The following is a 12322-nucleotide window of genomic DNA, read 5'->3' on the forward strand; positions in this document are numbered from 1 at the left end:
GGAAGTTTAAGGGACAATATTAGCGATATTGATAAGCTGGAAAATGCTTTGAGCTTGTACAATCAGATGGTCCCGATGAGGCCTTTGCCTAGAGTTATTCAATTCAATAAACTTCTGGCCCGTATTATTAAGATGAAGCATTATCACTCAGCTATTTCCGTTTTCAGAGACATGCGTGGCAACAAGGGCATTATTCTAGTTGATGATTACACATTGGGCATGGGCATTGACTGTTACTGCCTCGTGGGTCGAGTGGATTTTGGATTTTCTCTATTTGGTGCCCTCTTGAAGCTTGGTTTTTTACCCAATGCTACCACCTTTGGCACATTACTCAAGGGGTTCTTTCGACAAAATATGGTTTTGCAGGCCCAAGAATTTGTTCGAAAAAATGATATATGAAAAACTTTGCGAAATCAATGTGGTCATCCTTGGAAGTGTAATCCATGGGCTTTGTAAGGCGGGAAACACTAGCACTGCAATTAAATTCTTTAGGATAATGGAAAATGGTTAAAATACGAATGTTAAACCCAATGCCATCATATACACGACTATTATTGACAGACTGTGCAAAGATAAAATGGTCGATCAAGCTCTGGCCCTTTTGCATGAGATGATCGAAAAGGGTGTTCTCCCGTGTGTTGTCACCTATAACTGTTTGATTCATGGCCTTTGTAAATTGGGCAAATTAAAAGATGTCAAAATGCTACTGAACTAGATGAGTCATTTTAGTATTCCTCCAAGCCATTTTACTTATTGTATTCTGATTGATGCATTTTCTAGGGAAGGATCCTTGCAAGATGCAGGAGATGTATTTGAGATCATGATTCAGAGAGGTGAAAATTCTGATACAGTTATATATAATGTCCTGATGAATGGATACTGTTTGCAGGGCCAAATGGATAAAGCAAGGAAAATTTTTGACACCGTGGTTAATAGGGGTGTGCATCCAGATATTCTAAGCCACAGTACTCTAATGAATGGGCATTTCAAGAAAAATGAAAATGATAAGGCCATGCATCTCCTCAGGGAAATTCCACAGAGAGGTTTGAGAGCTGACGTTGGTACATATAATATTGTCTTGCAGGGTTTGTTCAGGATGGCAAGGTATCGTTCTGCAAGAGAAGTATTCGTTGAGATGCAAGCTGTTTCCTTAACTCCTGATTTTCATACCTACTGTACAATGTTGGATGGCCTATGCAAATGTGGACATATTGAGGAGGCCCTGCAATTCCTGCAGAAAATGCAATTTGATGGAGTCAAACTTGATATAACTATGTACAACATCATTCTTCATGGATTGTGCAAAAGTGGGAGGTTTCAATGTGCAGGGGATCTTTTCAATAATCTTTCTTTAAAAGGAATGGAACATAACGTGTCAACATATAAAACGATGATTACTAATCTTTGTCTAAAAGGTTTGCTGGATGAAGCTAAAGAGTTTTTTGTGAAGATGTAAGAGAATAGTTGTTCGCCTAATGGGATAACATTTAGTTTTATTGCTCAAGAACTTCTTAGGAGAGGGGAATATAATGATGCACTGAGATTTCTTGAAGAAATGGCTAGAAGAGGATTTAAAATGGACTCATCAACTTTTTCTATTTTAATAGATTTGCTACAAGATAAAGAAAATTATCCTTCTTGTATGGAGATAATTGAGAAGTTTGGACCCAATGAACCGAAGTAGAAATCATAAAAGAGGATCTTTTTGTCAATTGAAACTCTTTGAAAGGTAAGTGTTTTGGACTCAAAAGATTTGGTATTTATTCCCCAAACATTTGTAAATACACACAAAAGGTTTACTTGTTACTAATATAGTCTAACTTCTGTTCTCCTTTAGATCCCTTGTTTCACTCCGATAGTATTATGTCATATCAATGCAGAGGAAATGAATGCATTTTCATGCTATTAAATCTTAAGTAAGTGATAGAGCGGTAATTGAGCACATTTTGCACTATTATTCTGTCCTAATTTTGGCTACTCATGGCGCTAAGAATTGAGAATTTGCTCATATTTGATATTTGTGTAAATTGTAGGTGGTTGGTGATAAAAATAATCTTTTGAAGCAAATTTCCAGAAGACCCTTTATTTCAGGATGTGCCCACGCTAGAAATTGTAGAGGGTTACCCAAAAGCCGGACCCGCGGGCTTGGTAACAGCAGGAGAACCAATTAAGGAACCAGGTCCACGTGGACCAGATGCGTGGGATTAGAACCCTTAGACAAAGCTTGCTCCTGATTTGGCTCCTACTGGCGGCGCTACAAAGAAGAAAACAATCCAGATTCACGAGGAATCACTACCTTAGCTTTAGTTTTCCTTTTTTCGCATCTGTCAAACATCCAAGACTTTTCCCTTGCTTTTTGGCTTTTACATTTTGACTCTTTTGCTTTTGCTTTGGATCTGTACAATTTTCGTTGGCTTTGGCATTGAACTTTCGGATTCAGTACGGACTCCAACGCAGAAACAAGCAAGACTTTTCACTTTTTCTTTCTTCGTTACTTCATCGTTCCAGATTCTTTGATGTTTGCGTGGATGAAATCAATTAAATCGCGCAAGACTGATATGATGAGGAACGGCTAAATTCCCCTTCTACCCAAGGGTTAACGCGAAAGCGCGATTCATAACATCTGTGAGATCTAATCGAATTTTCACTATTTCGTCCAATTTGTTGCTGTTCTTGCGTTTTCTGAATTAATTGTTCATGGGTATTTTATTAAGTGAATATCAACGGCCAGGTATTTGATTTAATTTAATAGCCTACTGTCACGTCAATTAAATTGAATCCGTAATTGTTCGTTTAGTTGACAACTAGTGACAACCACCATAATTGGCTTTATGTTGGGGGAACGCAAGATCTAATTTAAATAAACCCTCTTAGCGTGTTTATTGGTTAGGGTTGGGTTCTTCTAGTTTTAATGCAATTGGATAATTAAATTTCTACGGTCGTACCTAGGGTTGTTTTCTGGTTAGAGAAGCAATCAATGGTCGTGCCTTGACTGTCAAAAAAGTAAGGAAGAACTGGTTGTCAGAACTTCTTGATAGCTATAACCAACCTAGAGACGGATGAATGAAATATCTTTGCATCAATGATCATTTAATTGGACCGTGCCTGAAAAGTTGATCCTTTGGGTAGAATTTTATTAATTGCTATTTTTAGTAAATTGTACTTGGTAAGTTAGCTTTGAATTTTGTTTATTTTATTTTTATTTTCACCTCATTAATTATCCCCCAATTTATTCTATTGACGTGGAAAGAAACAATTTCCAACCCGTTCCCTGTAGAATCGACTCTACTTGCCATTGTATGCAATTTTAGTATATTTATAGACAATTCTGGTATATCGGATCAAGCAAACTTTTCGGAAACATGGTGAATCAAGTAACCCATTGCACACCTAGGGTCCCTGCTCCAGTACTCGGATTTGTTTTATAATTAATTGTGGTGGTGATTAGGACTTTTTAGTAATTATTATTGTACAGGTTCGGCACCTACCAGTAAGTGAAATAGATAGACTAAGTTCACTCACAGACCCAGCCAAGTTCTTCACAGCCATTCCCAGTTCTGAGACCTCTCTATCTAACCTTTTAAGATTTTCCTTAGAAGCTTTACTTCTAGTTTCTGTCATTTCCTCAGAATCGACTGCTCTAAATACCATTTGTCACAAACTCAAGCTCAATCAATGGTACTTCACTGAAATTCAGCAACGAATAAGAGAAAATGTAAAATTCAAAATAGAGAGGAAAGAGATGATCAGAGAATAAAGGAAGAGTTGAGGGAAACTTGCAGAGAAAGGAATTGATCCATTCACTCACAAGGAATCGGTTTCAATATCAGTAAAATTAATAACAAAAAGTGTAGAGCCTCTTCCTACTAATACTAGTGCCTAAAGTTACTTGTAACTAACTTGCTGACATGGACCGAATTTGAAAAAATCCACTTAATACCCCAAACACAACAAACTACAAAGAAAACGACAAAATACTACTAATTCCTACTTAATTCTGTTAACTAAGCAAAATAACATAGTTTACGTAATAACTCAACATTTTTCTGTTAATTCAACTAGTCTTGTGTGCAGGACAGAATCAACCTCACAGTAAACATCCTATGGCAAATCTGGAAGGCACGAAACAGTATGGTATTCCACTGTGAGAACAAGGAGGCAAAGCAAATTGTTGATAAAAAATAGCAAGAATGGATCGAATATGAAAATGAAACAATTGCAGGTGCAGGAAACAATGCCACTCCAGAAGTTGGCAAGCATCAGCAAGATGGTTGGGAACCACTTAAGGAGGGAGTGATTAAAATAAATACAGATGCAGCAATATCAGCCAAAATGGTAAGAACAAGTTTGAGGATCATAGCTAGGAACTGGGTGGGAAGGATTGTGAAAGTAAAAGGAATATTTTGAACGCAAGAGAGGAGAAGCAAGCAAAGAAGAAGCACTGGCTATTAGAAGTGCTCTAGTAATGGCAAAGAACGCAAGTTGTACTAATATTGAAGTCCAAACAAACTGCAAAGGTGTAGTGGACCAAATTAAGACAGGCAATGTTTAGGACAATAACATAGAAACAGTCCTGGAGGACATTGGTAACCTTAGAAAGGATTTTGAGTGTTGCAAGTTCTCTTTTGTTCCTAGAGCTGGAAATGGGTGTAGCCATATCCTGGCGCAATTCACTGCCAAACTAGTTAAGGATATCGAATGGGAAAATAACTTCCCAACATGGTTAATAGATCGAGCAAGAAAGGATATGAAGGTAGTTACCCTTTTTTGTAATTAGTTATTGTATTATCAAGTGTTAATAGCTATAAAATGTTGACGTTTGTTGGAAAGAAGAAAAAATAACTAGTCTTGTGTCAGATATGAAGATCGAGAGTAGAGCTTTTTCTGTTGTTTCCATTCCTCAATTCCAGAAAGCACCAAGTATCTCAACTAGTACTTTAACATATCTCTCTCCAAACCCTAACCCTATCCCTAATCCTAATTCCCAATTTCCCTAATCCTGATTCTCAATTTCGATTTCATTCTATTTCTGCCGCTGCAATTACTGGTACTACTGCTAGCAATAATGATCACTCTTCTATGAGTTCCAATTTCAGCTATGAATCTGGAAGTTTAAGGGACAATATTAGCGATATTGATAAGCTGGAAAATGCTTTGAGCTTGTACAATCAGATGGTCCCGATGAGGCCTTTGCCTAGAGTTATTCAATTCAATAAACTTCTGGCCCGTATTATTAAGATGAAGCATTATCACTCAGCTATTTCCGTTTTCAGAGACATGCGTGGCAACAAGGGCATTATTCTAGTTGATGATTACACATTGGGCATGGGCATTGACTGTTACTGCCTCGTGGGTCGAGTGGATTTTGGATTTTCTCTATTTGGTGCCCTCTTGAAGCTTGGTTTTTTACCCAATGCTACCACCTTTGGCACATTACTCAAGGGGTTCTTTCGACAAAATATGGTTTTGCAGGCCCAAGAATTTGTTCGAAAAAATGATATATGAAAAACTTTGCGAAATCAATGTGGTCATCCTTGGAAGTGTAATCCATGGGCTTTGTAAGGCGGGAAACACTAGCACTGCAATTAAATTCTTTAGGATAATGGAAAATGGTTAAAATACGAATGTTAAACCCAATGCCATCATATACACGACTATTATTGACAGACTGTGCAAAGATAAAATGGTCGATCAAGCTCTGGCCCTTTTGCATGAGATGATCGAAAAGGGTGTTCTCCCGTGTGTTGTCACCTATAACTGTTTGATTCATGGCCTTTGTAAATTGGGCAAATTAAAAGATGTCAAAATGCTACTGAACTAGATGAGTCATTTTAGTATTCCTCCAAGCCATTTTACTTATTGTATTCTGATTGATGCATTTTCTAGGGAAGGATCCTTGCAAGATGCAGGAGATGTATTTGAGATCATGATTCAGAGAGGTGAAAATTCTGATACAGTTATATATAATGTCCTGATGAATGGATACTGTTTGCAGGGCCAAATGGATAAAGCAAGGAAAATTTTTGACACCGTGGTTAATAGGGGTGTGCATCCAGATATTCTAAGCCACAGTACTCTAATGAATGGGCATTTCAAGAAAAATGAAAATGATAAGGCCATGCATCTCCTCAGGGAAATTCCACAGAGAGGTTTGAGAGCTGACGTTGGTACATATAATATTGTCTTGCAGGGTTTGTTCAGGATGGCAAGGTATCGTTCTGCAAGAGAAGTATTCGTTGAGATGCAAGCTGTTTCCTTAACTCCTGATTTTCATACCTACTGTACAATGTTGGATGGCCTATGCAAATGTGGACATATTGAGGAGGCCCTGCAATTCCTGCAGAAAATGCAATTTGATGGAGTCAAACTTGATATAACTATGTACAACATCATTCTTCATGGATTGTGCAAAAGTGGGAGGTTTCAATGTGCAGGGGATCTTTTCAATAATCTTTCTTTAAAAGGAATGGAACATAACGTGTCAACATATAAAACGATGATTACTAATCTTTGTCTAAAAGGTTTGCTGGATGAAGCTAAAGAGTTTTTTGTGAAGATGTAAGAGAATAGTTGTTCGCCTAATGGGATAACATTTAGTTTTATTGCTCAAGAACTTCTTAGGAGAGGGGAATATAATGATGCACTGAGATTTCTTGAAGAAATGGCTAGAAGAGGATTTAAAATGGACTCATCAACTTTTTCTATTTTAATAGATTTGCTACAAGATAAAGAAAATTATCCTTCTTGTATGGAGATAATTGAGAAGTTTGGACCCAATGAACCGAAGTAGAAATCATAAAAGAGGATCTTTTTGTCAATTGAAACTCTTTGAAAGGTAAGTGTTTTGGACTCAAAAGATTTGGTATTTATTCCCCAAACATTTGTAAATACACACAAAAGGTTTACTTGTTACTAATATAGTCTAACTTCTGTTCTCCTTTAGATCCCTTGTTTCACTCCGATAGTATTATGTCATATCAATGCAGAGGAAATGAATGCATTTTCATGCTATTAAATCTTAAGTAAGTGATAGAGCGGTAATTGAGCACATTTTGCACTATTATTCTGTCCTAATTTTGGCTACTCATGGCGCTAAGAATTGAGAATTTGCTCATATTTGATATTTGTGTAAATTGTAGGTGGTTGGTGATAAAAATAATCTTTTGAAGCAAATTTCCAGAAGACCCTTTATTTCAGGATGTGCCCACGCTAGAAATTGTAGAGGGTTACCCAAAAGCCGGACCCGCGGGCTTGGTAACAGCAGGAGAACCAATTAAGGAACCAGGTCCACGTGGACCAGATGCGTGGGATTAGAACCCTTAGACAAAGCTTGCTCCTGATTTGGCTCCTACTGGCGGCGCTACAAAGAAGAAAACAATCCAGATTCACGAGGAATCACTACCTTAGCTTTAGTTTTCCTTTTTTCGCATCTGTCAAACATCCAAGACTTTTCCCTTGCTTTTTGGCTTTTACATTTTGACTCTTTTGCTTTTGCTTTGGATCTGTACAATTTTCGTTGGCTTTGGCATTGAACTTTCGGATTCAGTACGGACTCCAACGCAGAAACAAGCAAGACTTTTCACTTTTTCTTTCTTCGTTACTTCATCGTTCCAGATTCTTTGATGTTTGCGTGGATGAAATCAATTAAATCGCGCAAGACTGATATGATGAGGAACGGCTAAATTCCCCTTCTACCCAAGGGTTAACGCGAAAGCGCGATTCATAACATCTGTGAGATCTAATCGAATTTTCACTATTTCGTCCAATTTGTTGCTGTTCTTGCGTTTTCTGAATTAATTGTTCATGGGTATTTTATTAAGTGAATATCAACGGCCAGGTATTTGATTTAATTTAATAGCCTACTGTCACGTCAATTAAATTGAATCCGTAATTGTTCGTTTAGTTGACAACTAGTGACAACCACCATAATTGGCTTTATGTTGGGGGAACGCAAGATCTAATTTAAATAAACCCTCTTAGCGTGTTTATTGGTTAGGGTTGGGTTCTTCTAGTTTTAATGCAATTGGATAATTAAATTTCTACGGTCGTACCTAGGGTTGTTTTCTGGTTAGAGAAGCAGTCAATGGTCGTGCCTTGACTGTCAAAAAAGTAAGGAAGAACTGGTTGTCAGAACTTCTTGATAGCTATAACCAACCTAGAGACGGATGAATGAAATATCTTTGCATCAATGATCATTTAATTGGACCGTGCCTGAAAAGTTGATCCTTTGGGTAGAATTTTATTAATTGCTATTTTTAGTAAATTGTACTTGGTAAGTTAGCTTTGAATTTTGTTTATTTTATTTTTATTTTCACCTCATTAATTATCCCCCAATTTTATTCTATTGACGTGAAAAGAAAAAATTTTCTACCCGTTTCTTGTGGAATCGACCCTACTTGTCACTGTATGCAATTTTAGTATCTTTATAGACAATTCTGGTATATCGGATCAAGCAAACTTTTCGGGAACAGGGTGAATCAAGTAACCCATTGCACACCTAAGGTCCCTGCTCCAATATTCAGATTTGTTCTATAATTAATTGTGGTGGTAATTAGGACTTTTTAGTAATTAATATTGCACAGGTTCGGCACCTGTCAATTTTTGACGCCGTTGCCGGGGAGTGGTGTTTTGATTAATTTTGTTTCTTTTTCAGTTGTTCTCTTTGAATTTGTCTGGCACATTTCTAGTTTATGCCCGTTCTTCTCGTACAGGCGAATTGATTTTCGATCCAAAAGTAGAGAAGATTGCGCGCCGAACTAGAAAAGAAACTAGACAGCTTAGGGAGGAGCAATCCAGCACTGTATCTCAGAGACTGGATCCAGAGGTTGAGTCAACAAATTTGAATTATGAAAATTTAAGTGACCCAAACCAAGAGAACATCCCTATGGCGAATGCAAGAACACTAAACGAGTTGGCTGCTCCAGAATTACCCCAATAGCCTTTGTGCATCACATTCCCAACTTTGGCTGAAAACACCTAATTCAAACTGAAGTCAAGATTAATTCACCTCCTACCCACGTTCCATGGCCTCTCCGGTGAGGAACCCCATAAACACATCCAAGAGTTCGATGTGGTATGTTCCAGTATGAAGCCTCCAGGAATTACTGAGAAGCAGATTAAACTCAGAGCCTTCCCCTTCTCCCTCAAGGATGCAGCGAAGGATTGGTTGTACTACCTACCTGCAGGTAATATCACTACATGGGCCCAACTTAAGAAGAAATTTTTGAAAAAATTCTTCCCTGCATCCCGGGCTGCAAGTCTAAGAAAAGAGATATGCGGCATTAAGCAGCACCCTGGAGAATCCCTATACGACTATTGGGAGAGGTTCAATAAATTGTGCACTAGATGCTCACAGCATCAAATTAGTAAACAACTATTGATCCAATATTTCTATGAGAGCCTCCAGTCGTCTGATAGGAGTATCATTGATGATGCAAGTGGGGGAGCATTGGCGAACAAGACACCAAGGGAAGCATGGCTACTCATTGAATCGATGGCAGAGAATTCTCAACAGTTTGGTTTTCGTGAGAGTAACCTACCCGTAGGGTTAATGAGGTGAAGACGTCGTCCATTCAGCAGCAGCTATCGGAGCTAACTTCCTTCGTTCGACAATTAACTGTGGGGAACGTGCACCAAGCAAAGGTCTGTGAAATCTGCACAAATTTGGACCACCCCAACGACTCATGCCCTATGTTGCAGGAGGAGGGGGCTGAACAAGTGAACATGACTGGAGGAGTGCCCGCGCCTCGAAGACCGTACGATCCATACTCAAACACATACAATCCAGGGTGGAGAAACCACCCTAATTTCAACTATGGGAATAGACCACAGAATTCATTTTCAAATCGTCCACCGGGATTCCAGCAACCATGGCAACCAAAACCACAACCTTCGTCATCCAACTCAGGAAGTTCTTTGGAGGATATTATCAAGAGCCTGGCCACGAGCACCACTCAGTTCCAGCAGGAAATCAGAGCGGGAATGAAAAATCTGGAGACTCAAATAAGTCATATGACCACCGCGATTAATCGCTTGGAGTCCCAAGTTTTTAGGAAATTATCATCGCAACCCGAGGAAAACCCCAAGAATGTAAGTGTCATGACATTAAGGAGTGGTAAACAAGTGGAGGGGCCTAAGGCCAAGAACCTGAAAAATAAGAGTGAAGATGAGATCAAGAAGAAGATGAAAGAAGAAAGATGCATCCGTGGAGACTCTAAGGTAGCTCTTACTCCATCTGTGCCCATTAAATATAATTTACCCCCTTTTCCATGCAGGTTGGAGAAGACGAAAAAGGCGGAGAAAGAGAAAGAGATCCTGAGAGTATTCAGAAAAGTAGAGATCAACATCTCTTTGTTGGAAGCAATCAAGCAAGTACCGAAGTACGTGAAATTTCTCAAGGACATGTGCACCCATAAGAGAAAGTTGAGAGGGGATGAAAGAATAGCGATGAGAGAAAACGTATCAGCCATACTCCAAAGAAAACTCCCACCCAAATGTGGGGATCCAGGTATGTTCACGATCCCTTGTAAGATAGGAAATACACCTATCAGGAGAGCCATGTTGAATTTAAGGGCATCAATCAACGTGATGCCAAAAATCATTTACGCGTCCCTAAATCTTGGGCCATTAAAAGAAACGGCCATCATAATCCAACTAACCGACCGCACTAATGCCTACCCAGAGGGGTTAGTTGAGGATGTCTTGGTTCAGGTAAATGAATTAGTCTTTCCTGCAGATTTTTATATCCTGGATATGGGAGATGAGAAATCATTAAATCCGTCACCTATTTTGTTAGGTAGACCATTTCTTAGCACTGCCAGGACTAAAATGGATGTGAATGAGGGTCCTTTATCAATGAAATTTGATGGCGAAACTGTAAACTTTAATATTTTTTAGGCGATGAAGTACTCAGAGGAGTCTAATTCAGTTTTTGTTTTAAGTGTTCTTGAGCCCATTGTACAAGAAACCTTCGAACTGGATGGTGAAGACGCACTGGAGGTGATGTTGGCCAAGCATCTCGAATTGGGTGTAACCCCTAATGTGGACATGAGGGATGAGTTACACCATGCAGTTGAAGCCTTACATGCACTTCCAACCATTCATCCAAGGTATGAGCTTACTTCTCTTTCTGTGCCAGAAATTCATGCAAAATTGTTGCCATCCGTTGTGTAGGCACCGAAATTAGAGCTAAAACCTCTTCCGAGACATCTGAAGTACGCGTTCCTAGGAGACCAAGAGACACTTCCGGTAATCATCTCCGCATACTTATCTCCAAGTCAAGATGAAAGACTGGTGCGACTTCTTAGGGATCATAAGAAGGCGATCGGGTGGAGCATAGCAGATATCAAAGGAATAATCCCGTCCCTATGCATGCACCGGATAAGGCTCGAGGATGATGCGAAGCCGGTGAGACAGGCACAACGCAGGTTGAATCCCCTGATGATGGAAGTTGTGAAAAAGGAGATACTTAAACTCCTAGAGGTGGGGATTATCTTTGCTATCTCGGATAGTCCTTGGGTATGTCCTGTTCAAGTGGTCCCGAAAAAGGCGGGAGTGACGGTAGAGGAGAACCAGGAGGATGATATGGTTCCGGTTAGGAAAGTTACTGGTTGGCGTCAGTGCATTGACTACCAAATGCTCAATTCTGTGACGAAAAATGACCATTTCCCTCTCCCTTTTATTAATCAGATGATAGAAAGGTTAGCTGGTCGTATTTACTACTGTTTCTTGGATGGTTTTTCAGGGTACTTCCAGATCGCGATAGCACCAGAAGATCAGGAAAAGATCACGTTCACCTGCTCATTTTGTACGTTTGCTTACCGTAGGATGCCTTTCGATCTTTGCAATGTTCCAACAACTTTTCAGAGGTGCATGGTGAGTATTTTCTTAGAATATGTAGAAAAAATAATCAAGGTATTCATGGATGATTTTAGCGTATACGGGAATAGTTTTGATGAATGTCTTGATAATCTAGTTTTAATTCTGAAAATGTGCATAGAAACAAACTTGGTTCTTAACTGGGAGAAGTGTCATTTTATGGTCGAGCATGGTATTGTTTTAGGGAACGTTGTGTCGGCTAAGGGAATAGAGGTAGATAAAGCTAAAATAGACCTTATATCTGCAGGATTTCAATTTAGAGATCAATGATAAGCGTGGAGCCGAGAACTTGGTGGCCGATCATTTGAGCCGGTTGCTCACGAATAAGGAGGATCTGCCGTTGAGAGAGTCATTTCCCAAGGAGCAATTGCTAGCCATTGATTCGTCCGTACCATGGTATGCCGACATTGTAAATTTTTTGATAACGAATCAATTGCCTGCAGGT

The 12322-nt window shown here is 39.1% G+C and overlaps 2 protein-coding genes and 1 non-coding gene across 3 annotated transcripts; 2 read left to right on the top strand and 1 right to left on the bottom strand.

Annotated features, from left to right (window-relative positions):
- The first annotated feature begins 75 nt into the window (after positions 1–75).
- LOC113773869 (pentatricopeptide repeat-containing protein At1g63330-like) lies at positions 76–6562 on the top strand. Its single transcript, XM_027318472.1, has 4 exons — positions 76–338; positions 781–1452; positions 5097–5444; positions 5887–6562. The coding sequence occupies exons 1-4, from the start codon at positions 76–78 to the stop codon at positions 6560–6562; spliced, it is 1959 nt and encodes a 652-aa protein (XP_027174273.1).
- A 2694-nt stretch (positions 6563–9256) lies between these two features.
- On the bottom strand, positions 9257–9363 carry LOC113776581. Its single transcript, XR_003469069.1, has one exon. It is a non-coding gene; the product is annotated as a small nucleolar RNA R71 (small nucleolar RNA).
- A 360-nt stretch (positions 9364–9723) lies between these two features.
- On the top strand, positions 9724–10896 carry LOC113773870. The gene has a single exon (XM_027318473.1). The coding sequence runs from the start codon at positions 9724–9726 to the stop codon at positions 10894–10896; it is 1173 nt and encodes a 390-aa protein (XP_027174274.1).
- Positions 10897–12322: the final 1426 nt, after the last annotated feature.

Source organism: Coffea eugenioides, chromosome 6 (assembly GCF_003713205.1).
Source record: "Coffea eugenioides isolate CCC68of chromosome 6, Ceug_1.0, whole genome shotgun sequence".
NCBI classification, from domain to species: Eukaryota; Viridiplantae; Streptophyta; class Magnoliopsida; order Gentianales; family Rubiaceae; genus Coffea; species Coffea eugenioides.